Below are 24,618 nucleotides of genomic sequence, written 5' to 3'. Positions count from 1 at the left end.
TGGCTATTCCGGGTCTTTTGTGGTTGCATATAAATTTTAGTTCTAATCCCAGTTGATTTTGTATCCTGCAACTTTACTGATTTCACTTACTAGTTTTAAGAGTTTTTTTGGTGGAATCTTTAGGATCTTCTATATATGATATCATGTCATCTGCTAATAGTGACAATTTTACTTCTTCCTTTCCAAGTTGGATGCCTTTTATTTCTTTTTCTTGCCTAATTTCTATGGCTAGGTCTTCCAATACTATGTTGAATAAAAGTGGCAAGAGTGCTTATCCTTGTCTTTTTCCTGACCTTAGAGGAAAAGTTTTCAGCTTTTCACTGTTAAGTATGATGTTAGCTGTCGGCTTGTAACATATGGCCTTTATTATGCTGAGATACGTTGCCTCTATACCCACTTTGTTACTTTTTATTATAAATGAATGTTGAACCTGTTTACTTTTTAGGAGAATGTCCTCCCTTGCTTGTGATATGTTGTGGGCTGCTTCATTCTGATCAATTGTCTATCAGTCTAGTTCTACCTTGGTTTATACCTGTATAGTTTCTTCCAAAGTTTTAGCTTGGATGCCATCTTTTCCTGTTTTATAGTCATGAAAATCTGTGATTTTTGAGAGGAAAGGAGGACAAGCAGTAAATGTGTGTGTTCGGTTTTCTGTTGAATGAGAAGTAGATTTGCATAAAAAGTAAATTTTGCCTCTAGAAGCAGATTTGCATAAAAAGTAAAATTTGCATAAAAAGAAAATTAAAAGGCACAAGTGAGGGTACAAACAGACCAGTAAGCAAAAAGATTAGCAGTTGTTTCAGTAAGAATAACTTGACCGTCTCTTTCTTATGTAGAATAGTGTAAACTTTTACTTAAGGTAATTTTCATAATTAAATAGTATCTACTTACTATTTCTTACATAAATGTTTTCTCATTCCATCATCACAGTTCTCAGTGTAGGCAGATGTTTTAAAGATAGGAAACTGAAATTCAATTGGGAACCAGCCCAGAGTCACAAGGCCAGGTCCTCTGACTGCCTATAAATGAGAAAAGGGCTCGGTTCTCCTGCTGACAGCTCCTTTTTTGTGTGTGTGATAAGGGACCTATGCCTCAGGCTAAGGGCTTTCTGCCCAGTGTAAGAACTTTTCAAAGCTTTAAGGTTAGGTATTGCCATGATTAACTTTGTGTTTAGGTGAATGATTCTTTCAGGATTATTGAAATAAAGGGGGGAAGATGGGACAAGGCTGCTGAACAGTCAGGGTCCTGCATCGCCTTTGAGCAAAGGCAAACATGTCCGAGTGTGCCCGAGCTATCTTTACAGTAGAACATCAAGGATTAAGTGGATTGTTGGGTTTGGTCTTAATCTGCCAGGTATTCATTGAATAATATTAATTATAGCTTTATTCACATAAAGTTTATACTGTGTGGGTCCTCAGGGGAGCCTAAGGAAGCAACAGTTAAGCCCAGTTTGATATGGGGCTAATCTGTGTATTAGTAAACTGTGAGCATAAGTGATTATACTCATGAAAATAACTTCTGTTTTAATCAAAGCAAATTAATCTTTTTTGTGTTTTTTCTCTTTAGTTGGAGGATGCTGGTTCAAGTAGTTTAGATAATCTACTAAGTAGATACATCTCAGGCAGTCATCTCCCCCCACAGCCTACAAGTACCATGAATCCCTCTCCAGGACCCTCTGCCCTGTCTCCAGGGTCATCAGGTAAAACCACCTGAGGTACTGCCTCATTTCTTTACCACCTTAGAAAAGTCTCTCTCAGTGTATGTATTAGTCAGTTCTCCAGAAAAACAAAACCAGTAGGAGGGGTGTGGGGGGGGGGGGGTTGGGGGGGAGGGTGGGGTGGGTGTTAAGGAATTAACTCATGTGGTCCTTAGGCCTTGCAAGTCCGAAATCTGCTGGGCACATCGCCAGCTGGAGACTGAGGGAAGAGCTGATGTTACAGTGTTCAGTCTGGAGCCAAAAATGTCTTCTTCCTCTGGGAACCTCAGTCTTTTCTCTTAAGGTCTTCAACTAACTGGATGAGGCCCATCCACATTATAGAAGTTGATCTCCTTTACTCAAAATCGACTGATTTAAATGTTAATCACATCTAAAAAAAAATAACTTCAGAACAACATCTAGACTGGCGTTTGGCCAAACAACTTGGTACTATGTTCTAGCCAAGTTGACACATAAAATTAACAATCTCAGTAATATAGCATGTGTTTTTCCTGATTCCTCTTTCCAATTATTTTTCTTTAAATACTATTGGCAGACTTCATGTGAAGAGATATTAATATAAATCTGTAGTGTACACTGTTCAGCACTCCAATGTACCCTTCTGCCAACCCCAGCTGTATTCATGTTCCTTGCTGGATTTGTAGATGCATTTATCTCCTATGTCTTATATTTCATGATATAGATGGTCAGTTCTAGAGTTCTTTGGGTTCAACCCAAGTTTAAAACACTGTAAAATACTGAAAAATGAAGAATTGTTTAAAAAAAAGAATTAAGGAAAGGCAAGTGAATTTTCAATATGTGATTTTAAAACAAAAACTTAAATTTATTGGAAACTATTAAAATGTGACTAATCAAGTCCATGAGATGTAGATCTTTTCCAAAATCCTTGTTGTTTTATTGCCCTCTTACCATGAGTGAATGATTAAAGCAATTCCCAGGTAATGGTGCAGAAGTGTTTACGGAATACATTTTTCTGGTATAAATTGTTATTTCTTACTGAAACAGACGACCTCATTATTTCTAGAGTAAGAATAGTCCAAATGTAAGTGTGGGTTTTGCATGAGATGCCTCATTAATGCATTTTTTGAGTCATATAATTTTTGAGGTTTAATTCTAAACCTTTAGAATAATAATTATTCTAAAAGAAATAAATAATAGGAATGTAGAATATTTACCAGATGATTTGGGGCAGGACGGCAAATAGCTCTCTCTTGATCTGTTAGTTTTCATTGATTGGATAGTTAGTTTTCATTGAGGAGGAATCTGAGAGTGATGCTCAGCGGACAGACACCGGCTGATGTGGACCAACGGTCACACGTGCTCCCTGACTTTGAGAAGAAGACTAGATCTGATGTCCAAGGATTGTTAAATTGCATTAGAATCATCTTGAATTCTGTAACTAGTTGGACAATTCCAAATTATTATCTGTATTAATGTTCATTTTTGACTTATTGTTTGCAGGTTTATCCAATTCTCACACACCTGTGAGACCCCCTAGTACCTCTAGTACTGGCAGTCGAGGCAGGTGAGTATTACATTATTAATAGCTATATTTTTCCTTTTTACTAAGAAAAATTTCAAATATGTATTTAAAAAAGTAGAATATTACAGTGAATTATTTTCTTTTAAATTATTTTTTTCAGTTACAGTTGACATTATTACTTTACATTAATTTCAGGTGTACAGCATAGTGGTTAGACAGTTATATAATTTATGTGGTGATTCCTCCCCTCCCTCTCCCCCCATTAGTCTAGTACCCACCTGGCTACAGTGAACTCTCATACACTTAACCAGCCAGCTTCAACAATTACCAAGTTATGGTCAGTTTTAATTCTTCGATACCTCTACCCATTCCCTCTTGGTCTGGATTGCTTTCAAACAAATCTCAGACATCTTATTTCACTTATTACTATTTCAGTATGTGTAACTTAAAAGATAAGGCTTACAAATTTTATAACCACAGAACCATTATCATACCTAAAAAATGTTTAACAGCTAATTTTTTAACATCAATAGCGATCCAGTTAATGTTCACATTTCCCAATTTTTCCCATAAATGCCTTTAAAAAAATGGTTTCTTTGAATCAGATTCAAAGAAGCTCTCTTCATTGCCATCATCAGATGTGTTGAGGTCAAAATCAGTGTATTTGTGGAAGAAATACATTGTTTCTCCTAGAGTTTTGCCCATCTTGCTATTTAAATACATTGCCTGCTGTTTTTTATCTTACTGGTATTTAAGTCAGATTCAGGTTTGATTTGGAGGAAAGGGTGGGGAAGAGAATACTTCATTGGTGGTGGTGTGCACTTCAGCAGAGGCACACAATATCTGGTTGGTTTTGCGATAGCAAGCTTTAATGATCATTGCCTAATTCTATTAGTTAATTTTTTTACTGGTTAAAAAATGATGCATTTTAATTGATGTATTATTCCTTCTTTGTTTATTATTTTAGAATACTTCTGTAAAGAGAAACTTTCTGTCATCAACTATTTATAGGAAAGATAGAATGAATTGATTCTTTATTTGCCTATTTTCATAATAATGAGTTGATTTCCCAGCACCCTCCAACAGTGACTAATGAGCTTTATTATTTTTAACGTTATGAACTCGTATATTTAAACATACTTTATATGATGCTTAAATATATTTTTATTGATGCTTAAAGTATTTCCTCTTTGGCCTGTCAGAGCTTTTAAAAGTTGTCTCCTTAGTTCTTTTGCTGTAACCCTAGTAGTCTCTGAAAGTTTCCTTGTTTCCTGTTATGAAATGATGTTCCAGGCTAGTCTTGTACATTTCCTGCCTCAGTCCTGGAATCAGCTGTTTCTCTGAGAAATCTGGTCACCCTTAGTGAGGAAATGATGCTTGGATACAATCTTCTGGGTACTAGGGGCTCATTGCTACTGAATTGTTCATTGTTTCTTATGGTGGACAGAGCTAAGCCATGGGGGTGGGGAGAGAGTGTGTGTGTTGTGTTAAGATAAAATGCAATACTTGTTGACTGATTTTTACTCTTTAAATAATTTAGTACAGTGCAAGAAAGATTTGATTTAAGGTATATGAATGTTTTTTGTTTGTGCGTATACCTGTGCATATACATTTTGAAGACTGGTCCTTTTAAACCCTTGCTTGACTTTTTAATTATACTTTAAGTACATAATCAGTAGTTTTAGAAGGAAGGTGTAAATTAAGTGACAAAGGTGTTCGTTCTTAGTAATAATACAGTCTTACTAGTTATTCCCTTCTCTTGCCAGTGGGTTTGCTTTGTGGTCTGTGTAGAACCGATTGGTCACGTACCTGTCCTTTAGCCCATCCTTACATTGATTCAGATAAGGACGTTCGGGGTTGTTTGCTCTTCAATGTCCCCTTCTCCTAATCCCCTGCCCTCAAAAGCTGAAGTAGAGATTCCTTTGAGGAGGCTTCCTGAACCACTAGTGATGTTATTTTCTTCAGATGTTTGGGGGTAGAGAAGAATTGAAAACTGTTTTCATAGAAACAATCAGTGACATTCTGTACTACTAGCCTGGGAAAACGATTGTTTACTGGACTCCTTAAATGATGTAGTATAGGTGCCTCAGACCATGAAACGTGTTTTTAAGGTCTTTTGAAAGTTGAATTTACATTTTTAAGAATTTGAAGCTAAGTTTATACTATACTTCTCTTAACATCATTATGAACTATCATTATCGTCTACAAAGTTAATAAATTGTTCCTTTTCACGTTAATGAACATTACTTTTCATATAATTGTTTTTAGGCACACCACAGAAACATATATGACCTTTATTTGTTGTTGTTTATTAGCTGTGGGTCATCAGGAAGAACTGCTGAGAAGACAAGTCTTAGTTTCAAGTCTGATCAAGTGAAGGTCAAGCAAGAACCTGGAACTGAGGATGAAATATGTAGCTTTTCAGGAGCCGTGAAACAAGAAAAGACAGAGGATGGCAGGAGGAGTGCCTGCATGGTAAGGTCCCAGGGGTCAGGTAGGGATTTAGTGAAGAAGGTCACTTCACTGATTCTTCCATCTCTGAGTGTATTAGACTATGGACATTTATTTATTTTTCAATTTTTATGAGTGCCGCAAGCCAAATATCTTTTTCTAACCCAACCTTTTCATCTAAGTGTCAGGTGTAATTAAGCAGAAAAGACTTAACTGTATTAAGGACTCATTTCAAATTATCTTTTGATTTGTAATTTGTTATTATTTTTGCCATGATTCTAAATTGGGATCTATCTTGTTCTGAATTTATTAATCATCTCAGTAGTTATACTGAGTCTTGGGCCACAGAACGTCCTTGGCTATTTTCCTGGTCCTGTAAATTCAAGATTAAGACTGCTGACATGAAGTAAATTTATGATCAGAGTTTTGTGGTGGGAAGATTGTCTTTGGCTTATGAATTATTAACCATTTTAGAGTTCACAAATGGAGCATTTTATAGAATTTGTAATATAGAATGAAAGAGGGCTCAAGTTCCTCTTTGTTTAGAAATTTCGATCTTGGTTTTTTTCTTCATGCCCAGGCTAATTTTCTATATGGCTGGTACATAGAAATTTTAACCTGGGGTATTACATATTCACTGCAGCATATGTAGATTTAGAGAGCAGCAGAGTTAGCTTGAGTTTGGAGCAGTATCACCTATTCATTCACAACTTGGTTTTGAAAGTACCCCCCAAAAACTGGGTAAAAGATCATTTTTACATTGTCACAATCTTCCTACATTCGTAGAATGACAAGTGGGCAGAAGAGTATTTCAGAATGCTTCTCAAAAGCTATGCAACAGATTCTTGAGTGAAAAATAACATACCATAGTTAGTTCTTTGTAGGAAAAAGCATAGCCCTGTGCTCACTTTCCAATCAGATTGCTTAACAGTTTAATTTCCTTACTATCTGAGTGAACCAATATCAGGGAGACTGTTCCCTAATATCATAAGTTACCATGCCTAAATAATTTTGGGGTTAATTTTATTCCTTTATGTCACTGACGTGATTTCCAAAATAATTTTAAGTTAGGTCACTATAACTGTATACACGTTGACTTAAGTTTTAAATACAACATACACACACACTGCAAACAATAATGATTAGGTGATTTTTCAAGAATTTGTCCTTGTTTTATTTCAGTTGAGCAGCCCTGAGAGTAGCTTGACACCACCGCTCTCAACCAACCTGCATCTGGAGAGTGAGTTGGATGCGTTAGCAAGCCTGGAAAACCATGTGAAAACTGAACCTGCAGATACAAATGAAAGCTGCAAACAGTCAGGGCTTAGCAGCCTTGTTAATGGGAAGTCCTCAGTTCGAAGCCTCATGCACAGGTCGTCAAGGATTGGAGGGGACGGCAGCAGCAAGGATGACGACCCCAATGAAGACTGGTGTGCTGTCTGCCAAAACGGAGGGGATCTCTTGTGCTGTGAAAAATGTCCAAAGGTCTTTCATCTAACTTGTCATGTTCCAACACTGCTTAGCTTTCCAAGGTACTGGTGAAATAATTGATTTTTTGTTGTTTATTTTTATAAGCTAAAAATATAAAGTTATTCAGGGCAGATGGCCTTCTCAACCAATGTGTACATGGTGTTTCTATAAAATAGGGAGGCTATCATTCCTTTTGTTATTACCTTCTAGAGACACTAACAGCTGAATGATAAAACATGTAAGATCTAAGGGGTGCATTAATGTTAAAAAAGATAGACCATTTCCTGACCTTCAGTTTATACTTAATGTGAACAAATTAGATAAAACTCTAAATTATGGGGGCAACGGACTGGGGTTTTGGAGAAAGTTAGTAGATTTCCTCATGAGACTGGGTTTTGTTAATCTATTGCCATCAATTATAATAGGGTCTGCAATTTTATTTATAAATACTCTTTCGTTTTATGGCAGTTTTATTGGATCTTACCCAAAATTTACTTTTTAATGTTTGAAGGCTTTCAAAAGGCATTTTAAAGAAAAGCAAGTACTTTGTAAAAATGTTTTCAGTGTCTTGGATTTTTTGAGAAATAATTTCCTCTTGCCCAGTAGAAGCAGTTAACTGGGAGGGCCCACCTGAAGCCCTGTGAAGATTTCTCAGACGTTCCCTTGATCATCTAGTTGGAATGTCTTTCGGTCATTAACTTTGGACAGTTACTGAATTCCTTATTTAAAAGCGAAGGATTTTTGGGATAAAGATAAAGAAAGATTGGGGGGTAAAAAAGAGCACTGTCCCCAGGCAGTTTGACCCCATGGCAGCTAAATCTGGTGTCAAGTATTAAAACATCGGTTGGAGAACACCCACGGCAGGCCGATACACCAGCTAATGCAGTGGAACAAACGTGCGGGGCCGGGTACAGAGCTGGTAGTCTGGCTGTAACTCTAGTGCACTCACTTCACTTGGGCAGTGTGCTAATTTTCAGAGATTAATTAGTGTCGACATCTCCAAGGGTTAGAGTCTGTTTTAGAAGAGTTTTTTCTTTCTTCCATTTAACATTTTATGTTCACACAATTTCATCGTCAGTTGATTTCAGAGACCATAAAATAGTCATACTTCTTCCTTCCTCCTTCCCCAACCCTTACCCCACACTGTTTTTTAAGTGAAAGTAAGTGTCCTTGGGAAAAACCCAGCTTCTTTTCTGCCTATAGATAGAATTTTTACATTTCCTCTCAGATTTCTGAGAAGCAATGATTATAGTTGAATAATGCTACTCTTTTTGAAAAATTCAGCATTTTGGGTTCGAAAAATGGTGGATACGTAAATGGTGCCAGAATATTTTTCGGAAGAAGTGTAATTCTTACCTAAATCTTAGGAGGCAGAGTCATTTGCCAGAGATGCAATAAGGGCCTTGTTTTTCTTTACTCTTTTAGAGAAGAAAAGCATGGACATTGTGGTCTTAAAATTAAAGCTTGTTTTTCTTTTCTTTAATAGTAACATTTGCTGGAACGTTAGAATTTTACCACTGAATACTTTCCCTCAAAGAAAGATGCTTTGGAAGGAATTGAAACTGTTGACACACATTAGTATAATCCTTAGATTTAGAATTTTATATATGGTGGGGGGTGGAGAATGAATGTGGATGAACCATATTGGAGTTTATAGTTTGATAGAAATCTTGATGTAAACAAACCATAGACTGAGCGGATTTAAAGGTACGGGGTCCACATGCATGTGCTTGCATGTACAGGTCTGGGTGTGTGCCAGGCTTTCGACTGCCATGTAAATTGTTTTGTTTTTGGCATGTTGAATACATGCCAGAACAGTCCATGACCTGAGGAATCCATGTCCTGTACTCTTTTCTTGTTCGTGAATATGTGGTCATTGTGATTACTGGGATCTGAGAACTGTTCTGACTCTGCAAGTAGTGATCATTAACTTTGTGCTATGAGGAGCCCCCTTTGAATGCCGAGGTACTGGTTTTAGATTGCTTTCCAGAAGGCAGTTGAAGACTGACTGGGAAAAGTTTTGGGAAGTTTTTATCACACAACTTCACTTTATGACATTTGACAAGAACAAAACCTCCTTCCCCCCCCCCCCCCCAAAAAAAAAAAAAAAAAAAAAGGAAAGGAAAGAAAAATTGGAGACTTAACCTTTAGGGAATTAGCTTCCTAGAGCAGGTTTTGTTATAATTATAAGGACTAATTGTCTGTTTCCCTTTTTAGTGGGGACTGGATATGCACATTTTGCAGAGATATTGGGAAACCAGAAGTTGAATATGATTGTGATAATTTGCAACATAGTAAGAAGGGGAAAACTGCACAGGGGTTAAGCCCCGTGGACCAAAGGGTAAGTGGCAGATAAGTTGATGTATTATTAAGAATTCTGTAGTTGTCTGGCTACATGGTTTTGTTTTTTAGTGTAATATACATGTAACCTGATAAATTTTTGTTTTTAAATTTCACCATCTAGTGGTATATTGATGATTTCTGAAATCTTTATCTCTAGTCCTCTCTGCTTGTCTCTTATATTCAACTTTCTCATACTTAACATGTCCCAACCACAATCTTGATGTCTCATCCTCTCCTTCAAAAAGCAAAAGCAATAGACAAGCAAATAATGCATAAAAAACTGCACTCCTCACCCAATATTTTACATCATGAAATGATAACATCGTTTATTTCTATTGCCGAAGCCAGAAATCAGTTTGAAATAAAATAATCAGGAATGACTATAAATGCCCGTTTCTTACTTTCCCTCACCACTACCTTCTGAGACAGCTACAGTAGGTTTTCATCTTCACAACTATGATAATCTCTTTACTGGACTCCCTGATTCTACTCTTGCCCTCTTACAATCCATTTTTTGTACTTTAAAAAAAAAAAAAAGAAAATGTAAACAAGTCTGTCACTTCCTTGCTTAAAATCTTCTAATAGCATCTCATCATAAAAATAAACTCCAAAATCCTCTCCTTCACTCAGATGAGTGCACAAACTTAATATTAAAAGAACTTTAAGTAAGTGGAAACTATAAATGTAAAATTCATTTCAATTTATTCTGATTGTGTAAAATGTTTCTAGAATTGGATTGAGAAGATGCAGATAGTTTTTATTTAATTTCGAACCTGAGTGGAATCATTTCAAGAAAGGGAATAATGACATGTGTCCTGCCTGGCTCGGAATTACAATGATCAGCAACAGTGATATTTTATATAGATTACTGGGTAATTTATAAATTGTTGTACAAAATGCTGTTGGTTTCCTGACTCTTTTCCATGTGTATATATAGTTGAGTTAGTAATGGATAAATTACCCTAGTTATCAGGTAAGAACAAAGGCAGTCTATTTTTGATAAGTTCATTTAAAGTAGAATGGAAGATAGTGTCAAAACTAAGTGGGAAACAAGGCTGTCTTCTTTGGGTGTATATGTTTAGTTAGATAGCTAGTATGTAGGAGGAGGCTTACGCTCAGTTTGTTGTACTAATGCTTTATAGTGATAAAGTTCTCATTCTCAAGAATATTGTATTAAGTGGAAAAACTTATTCAGGGTTTTCCTTTCCTTTCTTGGCCCAGAAATGTGAACGTCTTCTGCTTTACCTCTATTGCCATGAATTAAGTATTGAGTTCCAGGAGCCAGTTCCTGCTTCGGTGAGTTGATTACCTTAGTACCTCCCTGGTGGAGAAGACTAAGGCTCTGGCCTTAGATTGCTGTTTCTGTTAAACCTGAGACTTCTTGCAGAATCTCCTCAGCACCTCTAAGGCTCACGTTTTCTTTCCTAATACTGTTGCTTCCCTCGTTGCGTTATTCTGAGGGTTATATATCATAATCTGTGTAAAATGTTTTAGCATAGTACATGTTAAAATTGTAAGTACTTCTTATTAATCAGAAATTTTATTAGGGCAAATTGGATGTGAGATTCACTTGTTACAGTGGAAGTTTGTTTTTAAAGATTTTCTTGCGGTGATGAAAATTTCATTTACTTGTTCTTTTACTTTTGAGATGGACATAAGGGATTCAGGTATAATGGAAATAATCTTGAACCTAGGAGTCTGATGACAACGTTTTCTTTTACTTCTGCCATTAACCAGCCTTATAACTTTGGGAAAATTACTGTTTTATCTGTACATGGGAGTATTGGACTAAACTGTTTTTAAGATTCTAGTTCTATGATTCTAGGCTCTATACCTTGTGGAGGAAACAATCTGTGTAAGTATTAATTTGAATAAAAGTGTAAAATTGAACCTTTTACACTGGCTCTGCCTTCTAAGCCCTCTTTTATGAATAGTCAAGACTAAGGACGGACTGGGGAAATTTTGCAAGTCAGTGCTCTTTGTTTATCTTAAAGGGGAGTTTTGTAAGGAGTAAAGGCTCTAAAGTTCCATAGTAAAAGAAATGCAAGAGGTGCTCAGTACATCATAAATGAGATGAGAATATGCTACACACATTTTATTTGCTAGCCATCAGTTGTTGAATTAAGATCTTATTGAATACCAGGTCTGTTGTGGAATATTAAGTAGTAGATTTATTTACACAAGAAGCTGTTTTGTGCAAATAGTGGTCATCTGAAACTAGGAAGTCTGTGTTGTCTTTACGTTTAGGGACTTTACAGTAGAAAATGACTTTCAAATATTTCCTGAACTATTTAAATAGCTTCTCTATGTGCAGTTATTTCCCAAGGATGCAAATTTTTTGGCCGAGTAGGGACCAGAACTTCCCAGCATGATCACTAAATGGTTAATAAGTTTTCTCTTGTGTTTTCACTATCTTCCCTTGTTTCTTTGTTCAGAGTACTTTGTGATACCAGGTTATAGCCTCTAAAAGACATCGTATTCTAATAATAGTACATTTTGTAATTATCATTTTATTTTTTTTAAAAAAACTTCATGAATCATAAAATTCTGATGAGCCACATGTGTCCTTAACACTAGTGGTTGGCTATCCTTGCTCATTGCTTTCTTTCCAAATCTACTTATTAAAGATAGAACTTAGAGGCCTTCACTAACATGGAGACTTCCATAGATTCTGAATTTGATTTGATTTTTGTGATATGATTGGGGCAGAAGATTTAAAGTACATTCACTATGTGTATATATACTCAGAATTTGCAAGCAGCTGGCTCAATAATCAACACATTTTTTTCTAAAATTAATACACATTTTCAAATTAATCAGTTTAGCATTTTTGGAGAATCCTTATCTAGCCTTATGTATTTGTTTCTTTAGATACCAAACTACTATAAAATTATAAAGAAACCAATGGATTTATCCACCGTGAAAAAGAAGCTGCAGAAAAAACATTCCCAACACTACCAAATCCCAGACGACTTTGTGGCTGATGTCCGTTTGATCTTCAAGAACTGTGAAAGGTTTAATGAAGTATGTTAGCTTCCAAACTATAGAATTTTGGATTATTAGTGTGTGTTTGTTTGCTTGCTTGTTTTATTTTTTGGATTTTTCTTTTCCCGGCAAGAGGTTTTTCTAATTTGATTTTAAAAGTTTTTTTTTTCTGCTTCAGTTCTGTCAAAGTAAAATTTGCATCTGCAGCTCAAAAGAAGGAAGTTTACTGTGTACAATTTGAAGTATATACTTAAATATAATATATTAAGAATATTATTGACTATCCCTTCCTGAACAAGTTGAGGATGGAGATAAGTATAGAAAGTAGCCTGTACTTAAGTGTATTTTGTGAGAAATGATTATAAATAGCCTACATTTAGGTTACATTTAGGAAAGGCATTTGTACCTATAAATGTAGACCCTTAAAATCATAAGCTAATCTCTGGTGGCTTACTTTGAATAGTAGCCCAGAGGATAAAATGTTGTGTTCTCACCTCAGCAGTACAATTCTCTTTAACTGCGGTTATGTGGTGTTTGGTTTTGAGGACCAGGATGGGCTATCCATACCTTGAAAAGAAATGTGATGTGTACTTCCTTCAGGGAAATAATTGCATTTACCTTTGGGAAAAGTCAAATCTCAAAGGAAGATTTGTTAAGGAAGATTTTCATTATTGTAGAAAGAGAAAATGGAATTGGATGAGAATCCACAAAATCTTGAGAAAGATTAATACTAAAATTTCTTCTTTATTGCTGATGAAATTTGGGTGCCATATGAGTATTACTAAAAGAAATCACATTGAATCATTTAAAGTGTACTCATAACTGCCTCTGGAAGCATCCAGGTGATTTTTTACAAAAAAAAAAAGTCTATATTAGGTGAAAAGTCTAGTCACCTTTATAGCAAGCACTATGCCACAGAGAACAGAGCAGAGAACAGAGTAAAACTTCATTCGAAGTTAAATTAATACAGTCCCAAGTATTTTGTCTTATTTTCTAATCCACTTAGATTATTTTCAAATAAATGTGCTTTCATGAGCTATAGATAACATTTTCCAGGAAGAAAATCCATTTTATCTGCTATAGTGATAGTTAAGTGATTTATGATTAACAAATTGCCATACAAATGGAATTCTGATTAAGTGGTTTGTCGAAAGTTTGACAGATTTTTAAAAGCAATATTTCTTATTCGTTTCACAAATATTTTTCTCTTAAATAGATGGATGTGTTCAGACCAATTTCTATTCAGATTGACCTCACTAATTCAGAATTGAGACAATTACTGAGGTTTCACAGTAGCTTTAGTAACAGAACTTTGTAAAGAAAGTGGTTCCATGTTCTGTAGAATTTTAGAAAGCATTTATAATCTGGTCATAGCAATTTGTTCTCCCTAGTGTGGCTGACTTTCATTGCCAATCCTATGCAGTCTCATAACTTTAGAAAGGTTTATAATTTCCCTTTTTTTTTTTTTGACTCTGGTATCCTTTTTAGATGATGAGAGTTGTTCAAGTTTATGCAGAAACACAAGAGATTAATTTGAAGGTAAGCTTTTCAGACCATGCAAACTTGGTGAAGGAATATGCATTACCAATAGGTGAATATCCCTATCTTTTGCTTGCAGGCTGATTCAGAAGTAGCTCAGGCAGGGAAAGCAGTTGCATTGTACTTTGAAGATAAACTCACAGAGATCTACTCAGACAGGACCTTCGCACCTTTGCCCGAGTTTGAGCAGGAAGAGGATGATGGTGAGGTAACTGAGGACTCTGACGAAGACTTTATACAGCCCCGCAGAAAACGCCTAAAGTCAGACGAGAGACCATTACATATAAAGTAAAATGACATGAACTTAAATCAATTGTTTTAAAAAAGAGAGAAAGAGACAAGAAATACACTTTAAGTGTTGCTGGACTATCCTGCTTACAGTGGGCACCTCCTTGAAGAAGCTGATAGCTTTTACACAGTATTAGGTTGAAATCATGGACAGAGAACATGCTTGTCAAGAAAAGGGGAGAGAACTCTATTTTCAACTTTAAAAGTAAAAATAAAAAAGCAAAAATGAAATGATTTGAAGATTTCTGTTACTAACGAGGATAGTTCTGACTGTTAGAATTGGCAGGCGTTGGTGACTGTGGTACCGGTGGTGCAGAATGCTGGGTACGGTAATTCCCGAGGGTCATGTCGCTTGATCAATTGTCTTTCTGGACCAGAGCGCAGTTATTAAACAACTTTTATGCCGCCCCCTCCACGTACTTCCATACTGGCTGGTTTTCTAGTGAAAATCAAAGTTGCTGAGATTCCACTTTGGTAACAGCGCAGATGTGCATTGAATCATCATCCCCTTATATTTTTTCTCCTTTGGATTCTGTTGGGCCTTAGTTTTTTTGTTGGTTTAGAGATCTCAACAGTAGTTTTGTTTTCTATTTATATTTGGAGTCTCAGAAACATGACCCTTGATCCTCATTTAATCAACTTTAATGATGTACTGAAATAAGGTAACTTTCCAGCAGCAGATCACACAGTGGTCATTTCCAGAAAACACGTCCACAGAATTGCACCTCCCCGTCAAATCATCAGATCATGAAAGGCAGAATGTTTGTTACAAAATTAACCTAGTTTTCTGTACATTTAAATTGGATTGAGAAGGTAACAACTGGCTCTTATCCAGTCTTCCTTCATAGCAGTTTTCTGATAGACCGCTATTGGCAAACAGTAATCTGTCAACTACCAAATGTGTAAAATTTTCTGTATTTCACTTTGTCTTATTTGTAAATAGTGAACTAAAACTCTTGGCAGATCAGCAACATTTGCTGAGCCTGTTTTTTAAGCTAATGTGTATTCTTACTAATGTTCCTATCAAGAATGGATTTGTAATATATGCTGTCTATTTCTATTGTTCACATTCATATTTTGAGGTTCTATCTTATTTTAATAGAGAACAGACTTCTCAGAAAATCTTCAGAAGCAGCTTATTATTAAAATATCAAAATACTGAAATAAACCCGGTGGGGTTAGATTACTCATCGTCCACCAAGTGGGACATTTGCATGGACTGGGGGCTTAAAGGACTTAGAAGACACCTGTAAGTAAATCCTGAAAATGAGCCAATCCCCACTTGAATGGTTACTAGAGTAAACCCACCTTCATTACCCTGATTTCAGCACCTGAGGCAGATAAACCACCCTGGCTCTGTGTCATTTTTCTTCTCTTCATTTGTGATGCTCATATCCAAGACGTGTGTTCTAGACTGTGCACAGACTTCTCTTTTGTTGAATTAAAGATTTTAGTCCTACTTTTGTATGGACACACTAGACTATACAGTGACCAAAATAGAAGACTCGCCATTAGGTATTTTTCAGACGTCAGCAGATTTGTGGCAACTCGTTTGCCTTTTCAAAAAATCAGCATAAGCAGTTCAGACGGTAGACTACTCAGAAAAATATTATTTGATATAATTGTCTAAGAGGTAAATATTTTTTAGTGCATATTAAATCAAATAAAGTGCTCTAAAGAAATGATTATGCAAATTCCTTTGGGTTGTTTTTTTTCTTAACGGGTGGTGGGGGTAAACATGACTATGGTTCAGGCCTTCTGATGGTACATTTAAACAGCAGTGATTCTGGCATTGCTATTGCCGTATTTCATCCTGTAGCTTCCTTTTAGCATCTCTTTCCGTTTTGTTGTAAGTTAAATTTAAAAACATACCAAACTGTTTTATCACTCGAATTTCAAGTTATTAAGGAGAGTTTCTTGTAAAAGGGAGAAAATTATATAAAAATGCTTTTATCTGTGCTCATTTCCCTTTTCCTACAACATTCGTGATTTCCATTTATTAGGAGACATCTAAGAGCACATTTTTGGAACATGATGAGTAGCAGTATAGCTTCATTTTGTCACGTTACTGAGTTCTGATATTTTATACTTGCTCTTCATAGGAATTCTTTCACGATTCTTAGATAATAAGTCATATATAAGTTTTACCAATGGGGGGCAAAATTTTAAGTAAATATTTCTCAGTATTCGGGGCCTTCTCAGAATTTGGGGGTGGCGGGTGGGGTTTTTTGTTTTGTTTTTTCTTTGTTTTAATAAGGTTAGTTCTTAAAAAGCCACTTTATTTCAACATTTAATAGGCTCCATTTCTATTACCAGAAGATAATTCATACTGCTGAGCCATTACCATTAATTAATAGCTATCACGCCATTATTACATGAGTGTGTTCCCTTTAGATGTCTTTTAAGTTTTTTTTTTCCTTGCACATTGATCACTCTGTTTCTAAGCTGATCTCTTTGGGACTGTCTAATATGACTGTTAAAAGTATAAAAACTTAAATTGATGTCCAACTACCTTACATGTTTTCTTATTTATGTTTTAAAAAGACAAACATTGGATATCAATTTCTGAAGGCAGTTTGTTTTGATACTCTCGCATTTGTATTCCTGGTTATAAGGCAGTATTTTAGATTTGGAGATGTTAATGTTTCCTTAAAAGCTTGCAAAGTTTTTGCCACATTTTAGTTTGTATCTCCCATCAGAACACAGAGAACAAAGTGTCTCTCAGTCTGTTCCTCTGGCCTAAATTTGTATTTTTTTCCCACTCTTCGCGGAGCTGATTCGCTGAGTAAAGGAGTTGCTTTGCAAGGTGAAACGTGTGCATGTTCCAAAGTTTGATTACAGTGGAAGGTCATGCACTCTATAGAAACATCAAATCCTGACCATGGAGAAATGATAAGGCATTGGATCTACTGTTGAAATGATCCTTTTTAGAATCAACAAGGTACTTTCTGACTTCTATTTCTTATATAAGGGAATTTTAAATAGATTTTAATGTTAATTCTCCCTTTTTGTTGTAACAGATTTTAAACTTTTTAGTTAATCCAAAGAAATAATGTTTTTAAATAGAGGGAAAAAGTTTATCAATTACCTCAGCAGGTATCCTGCCATGTAATTATTAGTGATTAGTGTTAATAAGTCATTAGATTTAGGTCTTCTGACTGTGCCCTTGGATTGTGGCCTACCATATGAGGATGTCATTAAACAGTCTCTTAGTACCCAAAATGGGAGTAGATGCTGTCGCCCCCTCTCCCTTGACCTTTTAAGTCCCTTACCCACTCCCACTCACGTAGAACACGTGAAGTACAAAAGTCTCATTTCTTGTTGAAGTTAGCACTGCTTATTTGCATAATCTGCATTGGATCGGTGAGTAGTTTTTATAAAATCTACGCACTCCAACTCCCCTAATTTTAATTAAAAACAATCAAGTTCTTAATTCATATCATGAATTCTTAATTCATACCTGTTACGTGAATAGTCTGCTGAAGGTGATTCAAGGTTTTCAAGGCGTATCACGATTTGATCACGCACCGGACCTGGATGTTTTGTTTCTCTCACAGTTGTCTCCTTGATAAAGCAATAACACTGCTTTAAGTCTGTTGCCTACGCATGTCATAATCAAGCCTCTCCTGGATGGTGATTTTATGGGAAAGTTTGTATGCATATCACCCAGTTTATCTTTTAAAAATTAAGAAAACTAAATGTGTGCTGGAGCTAATGACAATATATTGTGGCATTTTATTTTAAAAATTGGGGAAAGTTGCATATTTTTTTAAAAGTAGGTGTTTGAGTAAAAAAATTGAAGGTACTTTTTTAAGAAAAAAAAATTTATATGCCACAGTTTACAAAGACATTTTAAGATTTCAAATGTCTTGAAATCCCATTACTCTGGGATATAATGGTTTCTTTTACTTGGTGAAAATGCATGTGTCGCATTCCTTCCATCTTAGGTCCTTGTGTTTGCCTTCGTGGTCTTTTATATATTTTTTTATTGTATCTGAAAAACTAAATTACCTTAAAAAATCAGTCAGTTTAGATATATTTGTCATTAACTACAAAGTGTACAAAATTAAGTTTAGCCCTTTTCTAGCAAGTGATCTTTAAAATTAAAAATGCTGTTCTTTTAAATGCACCAAATTTATATGTGGGAAGGCACTGAAATAATTTTCTAAGTGCCACTGTAATACTCCCTTTCAAGTGTGGCCTAAATTTTGATCTTAAGAATGAAACGCATGTCTGCTCCTGGTCTGAAAAATAATAGGCATTTACTATGTTTTAAATTCACAGTGAAACATGTATATAAGCCTATAAAACAAGATTTGTGCAATCTGAAAGCCTGTTAATTTTTTATGTAGACGTACTGACACACGAAAGGGTTAAATTCACAGCGTTACTCATTCCTTGCTTACAGTATTTCAACTGGTCTCCCCCCCATTATTATTAATTATTATTATTATTATTATTATTACTACTACTACTACTACAACTACTATTATTTTTGCACATGGTTAACTACCCTTCAATATGATTCTTAAAGAAAAAGTGCTGTTTCTGTGGTATTGTATTCTCTAATCATATTTAATTTTTTAAAACAAGGTTGCAGTTTCTAATTGTTCCGTTCCTGTGTTTTTTGCTGGTGTGTAATAAACGCAAGTTTTTTTTTTTTCATGGTTATTTAATACATTAGCTGCCTGTAAATATTTCCTGTTATAATGCTCTGGAATGTGTTGTAGAAGTTGTATTAGATTAGTTTAAAGCCTTGTTTGAAAGCCACATTGTTTTGGTTATTTCTATTAAATTAGAAAATTGAAAAAGTTTTCAAATGAATTTCCTTTTTTTTTCCTCTTTGAGTTGAGACTTAATCATTTCAATTCATTTTTAAAAAATTTGCACCACGTACCAGGCACTGGAGATGTAGTAGCGAACCAGCTGAAATACAGTCCCTGCTCTCGCAAGTGTTGAGCCTCTTTATGAACGTGATGAGTGTTATGACAGGGGTTAGCTCAGAACAGAGTAGGGACACCGACGAAAGGATCTAACCCCTAACTTTTTTGGTCAGGGAAGTGACCTCTTTCACTTAGAAAAGATAGGACAGTGGTCCAGGCAAAGAGAAAGGGAAAAGTGAATAAAATATACAGAAGCCTGAAAATGAGGGAGAACATGTATGCATTTCAGGACTTGACAAGTTCAGTTTGGCTGGCGTGGAGTTTAAGCTGGAGTAGTAAAGTACAAAGGTGGAGAACTGAGGGGGCTCCATTTCAAGCATAGTGTCTTGAAAGTCACCCTCAAGTGTTTTGGGCTTACACTGAGGGCACCGAGGAGCTCCGAAAGAATTGGAAGCAGGATGCGGCTTGGAGAGCTGACATAATCTTTTGCCTTTTGGAAAGATCGTTTTCACTGTGAAGAATGGGTTATGGAGAATATTGGAGGTGGACAGGCAGTGTAGACTGTGAATAATCCAGGTGAGCCCTAAGTTAGCTGTCCATCCGTATAGATGGAAAATAACAGTCAAATATCAGAGCGATTTCAAAAGTAAAATAGACCAATAATTGAGATCATGGGGTTGCCTGTGGCATATTTTATTTTGTATGACACCTATTAAAATAATAAAGAGGGGAGACGGGAATAGATACGAGTGGAGGGGAGTGAGTGCAGGTTGGGGATATGCTGAGTATTAAGGTGCCTGTGGGAACTTCTGCAGGTTCCATGGCTCTGGTGCGCGTATGGATCCCTGGGCTACAGATGAAGCCTGTAAGACTCAGCAGGACTCATGTCTGTGTTAGTCATCACTGAACATGCCTAGCACGTCGGCGTTCAGTAAAGAACTGTCAGCGGTGAGCCACCAGCATAACGGTTGGTAACTAGAACAATGTGAGAGTATGATGATTGCCTCGGAAATTTATAGAATGAGAAGAATAGAATACTTACTGCAGCAGAGGAAACCACATTTAAGGGGTAGGAAAAAGGATTCCACAGGTAACTGGATTAAGTCACGGAACAAGAGAAAAAGGTCTTAAGAAGAAGGGGTGTGAGGTATCAGTGATACCAAGTGTTAGAGCAAGAGATGAAGTGAAAGTAAAGGGGCCGTTGACGAGCACATAGAAGCCATAAATGACCTCGATCAGAGCGCTTCCATTTTGAGCAGCAGCGAGAGTACAGTGAGTTAAGTGAATGATTGAGTGTAGACTGGTTTTTCAAGAAATTTGACTTTTATTTTTCTCTAGGTTATACAAAACTTATGGCCACGAATAACTAAGTGAAATAACCGAATGGTACTTCCAAATTATCTTTCTAGATACATTTTGTGTAGTGGGAAAAGCATGGGTTTTGGCCATGGGTCAGGCCGGTTTGAGCCCTTTGGTTTGAAGTGGTAAACAGGTTTACCAGTTACCTGTATGAACTCTGAGTTTCACGTGGATTGTTTGTGAAATGAGGATAGTCATAACCAGCTCATTGAATTAATATGGACACGAGATCATTTATAGCACAAAGTTGACACATATAAGCTCTCAACAAGCAGTTTCATTTCTCCTACTTTCTCTTCCTATTTCCATTTAAAAGGGGCAGGTTAGAAATTTAATTTTTCCCTTTTTTATTGAGAAGTAAGAAAAGACTTCAATACAGTCCCCAAGACTTTTCAATCTATCCTTTATTCATACATGTCACTTGTCCTTCACTAATTTAATTGATCCTTAGATTTCTAGACTCCAACAAACACTCATATTAAGTCCTAGACTTATAGGGATTAACTTCAAAAATGAATTGATAGGATACAGCACCTGATACAAGGTTTTTGTCTCAAGCTTCCCATTTGCATATTACGTGGCCTCAGGTAGTGGTAACTATATCACTATTCCTTCATTTGTAAAGATGTTACTATTGGTGATTTGGAAAGGCAATACATAGGGACATCTGTTCCTGATAACATGGCTGACTGCATGCCTTGAGGAATTCTCCTGATGGCACAAAACATTTGAAATGATGGGTAAGATTCATTTTAAAAAAGTTTTTTAAATATATTGCTGAGCTAGCAAGGAAGAAAAGTACTCAAAGCTTTATTCACCCTATCACCTATAGCATTTTTACCAAAACTGTTTGACCTGAATTCAATCATGTGGAATAGACAAAAGTGGAATGTAGGACATTTGCAGAGACACATAGTGTGACCTTCTTGAAGTAACTTGTGTAAAACAGGTGGGGAGACTGTTCTAGATCAAACAACATGCAATACATGAACTTAGATTTGATGTTGAATTAAATAAACCCAGCCATTAAGGACATTTTAGGGCCATTTGTGGAAATTGGTATATGAACTCTTACGTGATAATGGAATGTTTAATTTTCTTAGGTGTGATAATGGATTTGTGCTTATATAGGAGAATGACCTTTTTCTTAGGTGTGTGCTGAAGTATCTAGAAATAAAGGGTCATTCTGTTATTTTGAAATGGCTAGGCAAAATGTGTGTTTATGTGTAGAGTATATATGTGACAGTGCAAATGTGGCAGAATTAACAACTGGTGAATTCTAGTGAAAGGTTTTTATTGTTTCAAATTTTTGCAGACTTGACATTTTCAAAATAAGGGTTAGTGGGGGGTGGAATAAAAGGCATGAATTCAGAGAAGTGTTAAAGAGGACGAGGGCTCTGCCAATCCTTGTGTTCTAAAGGTTTTGGAATGGGCTAAGCTTTGACAGGGAGATAAACCTTAGGACTAACATCAGTGTGACGTCAGTGTGAGATAGTCTTCCAAAACCCAGGACCTCAAAATATGATACAGTCAGTGAAACAATAAACCAGAGTACCCTACCTCAGAGAGAGGAGAGAAAGAAAACTGGGTGGAAGGGAGAAAAAAAAAATTATTCACAAGCTGACACTTAAAACAGTTTTGGAATCAGACTCATACTACCCATGTGATCAGAAAAAGTAAGAATTTAAAATGGTTTCAGGTTAGAGGTGATTTCCAGGCTCTTAAACGAAACATAGGTTAATACTCTCTTAAAAGAAAGGACTTTTTAAATCCAGTCTCAAAGAATTTTCATAGGTAGTGTTCCCATGATCCTGGAGTCATTCAAAGTCACAAAAATGAGAAACAAGTCATTATTTAAAAATCAGGAGAAACAGAATCTGACCTACAATGACTGTAGATACTGGAATTATTGGATGAGTATTCAAAGACACATTAAAAAAAACATTTTAACATCTCTAAAATTGGGATAGCATTGTAATATTATATTGGCTATGTTAGTGGTACAAAACATGGTATGTCTTGCAATACTTGATGGCTTAGATTCAATGAAATATGGATAAGGAATACAAGAGAATATAAAAAAATGAGGAATGAACAAGAGACTATTAAAAATAGTGGAGGTGGGGGAATAACAAGCGCCTGCGTGGGAAGACAAATGACCAGTCAGATTTGTTGCTAGCAGACCTGCCTTACGAAAAATACTAAAAGGAGAGTTCAGGTAGAAAGCAAGTGACACCATGTAGTAAATTGAATCCACACCAGTAAAGGTAATTATGTAATTATATACAACAGCATAAATGCATATTTCCTTCCTCTTAACTGTTTAAGAAAGCAACTATATAAAATTATTTGATGCATTGTTGGGTCCATACAGAAATGTAATATATGTATATTGTATTTACTAATAGCATATGGAGGTAGGTATGAGCAAAGTTGTATTATCCTAAGGATATTACTATAGTTGGTACAGTAATAACAGTGATTGATTGGTTTGTAACATTAATGGACGTTTATAACAATATCACAAAAAGAAGGAAACGGGAATAGAGCTGTATGAGTAATGTTCTATATGGAATTAGCCTAGTATAAATCTGGAGTTGATTCTGATACGATGTACGAGGTCTGACAATTAAGTTCAAGAACTTGTTGGAATGATGTTGCTAACCGTTTTCGATATCAGAGGGATTATTCATTATGAATTTGTACCAACTACACAAACAGTTAACTAATTTTACTATTTGGAAGTGCTGAAAAGGCTGCGTGAAAAAGTTAGATGACCTGAACTTTTCACCAGCAATTCATGGCTCTCGCATCAAGACAATGTACCAGCCCACATGGCTCTGTCTGTAAGAGAGTTTTTAGCCAGTAAACAAATAACTGTCTTGGAATATCTTCCCTACTCACCTGATCTGGCCTCCAATCACTTCTTTCTTTACCCGAACATAAAAGATATAATATTGAAAGGAAGACATTTTGACGACATTCAGGACATCAAGGGTAATACGACAACAGCTGTGATGGCCATTCCAGAAAAGAGTTCCAAAAGTGCTTTGAAGTATGGACTAGGCGCTAGTGTCAGTGCATTGCTTCCCAAGGGGAGTACTTGGAAGGTGACCATAGTGATATTCGGCAATGAGGTATGTAGCACTTTTCCTAGGATGAATTCGGAAACTTAATTGTCCAAGCTCTTATATGGTAAACCCTAAAGCAACTTAAAAAGAAACCCTCAAAAATACAGCAAAAATTTATTATAGAAATTAAATACTACTTTGGAAAATAGTAAGTTAAAGTGAAAGCATTAGAGGAAGAATGAAAGAACAAAAAAGACATGAGACATAGAAAATAAAAACTAAAATCACAGGCATTAACTCAACAAATCAGTAATAATAATAACATTAAATATGAATGGATTAAACAATTCAAATGGCAGAGAGTGTTAGGATAAAAAGACCTGATTCAACTATACACTGTTTACAGGAGACACACTTGAGATACAAAGATACAAACGTATTGAAAGCACTAGGGAATAAGATACGTTCTACAAACAGCACCCCCAAAGCTGAAGTGGCCATACCGTGTTTCCCTGAAAATAAGACCTAGCTGGACAATCACCTCTAATGCGTCTGTTAGAGCAAAAATTAATGTGAGACCCAGTCTTGTTTTACTAAAAGACCGGGTCTAATATAATAATATAGTATAGTATACTATACCAGGTCTTATATTAACTTTTGCTCGAAAAGACCATTAGAGCTGATTGTCTGGCTAGGTCTTATTTTCAAAGAAATGGTACTTTTAGACAGAATAGAGTTTCAAACAAAATGGTATGAAGGACATTTTATAATGATAACAGTGTTAATTGACATCAGGGAGATTTAACAATTTTAAGCATGTACATCTAACAGCACCAAAATACAACACATGAAAGCAAAAATCAACAGACATGAAGGGAGAAGCAGACAATACGACAGTAATGGCTGGAGACCAATATTCCACTTTCGGGAATGTGTACAACAACTAGACAGAAGATCAACAATGAGATGAAGGTGAGAAGATGAGCTACATAAAATCACTGATCGGATAACTGCAGATAACAGTGCCCA

General features: G+C 35.9%; 1 protein-coding gene across 2 annotated transcripts in view; it reads left to right on the top strand.

Annotated features, from left to right (window-relative positions):
* Positions 1-15,961, top strand: part of TRIM33 (tripartite motif containing 33) — a 105,003-nt gene extending 89,042 nt beyond the window's left edge. The window contains exons 12-20 of one of the 2 annotated variants that reach the window (XM_019730363.3): positions 1,567-1,699; positions 3,179-3,242; positions 5,516-5,675; positions 6,834-7,183; positions 9,339-9,462; positions 10,686-10,760; positions 12,336-12,488; positions 13,938-13,988; positions 14,068-14,507. In XM_019730363.3, coding sequence (XP_019585922.1) covers positions 1,567-1,699; positions 3,179-3,242; positions 5,516-5,675; positions 6,834-7,183; positions 9,339-9,462; positions 10,686-10,760; positions 12,336-12,488; positions 13,938-13,988; positions 14,068-14,280 — 1,323 coding nt within the window. In that variant the 3' untranslated portion in view covers positions 14,281-14,507. Of the gene's footprint in view, positions 1-1,566; positions 1,700-3,178; positions 3,243-5,515; positions 5,676-6,833; positions 7,184-9,338; positions 9,463-10,685; positions 10,761-12,335; positions 12,489-13,937; positions 13,989-14,067 lie in introns of both variants that reach the window. The other variant, XM_019730364.3, reaches the window with a different exon arrangement.
* Positions 15,962-24,618: the final 8,657 nt, after the last annotated feature.

This window comes from Rhinolophus sinicus, chromosome 7 (assembly GCF_057876585.1).
Source record: "Rhinolophus sinicus isolate RSI-liver-muscle chromosome 7, RSI-T2T, whole genome shotgun sequence".
Taxonomy (NCBI): domain Eukaryota; kingdom Metazoa; phylum Chordata; class Mammalia; order Chiroptera; family Rhinolophidae; genus Rhinolophus; species Rhinolophus sinicus.
This window is presented reverse-complemented; position numbering and strand designations above follow the sequence as displayed.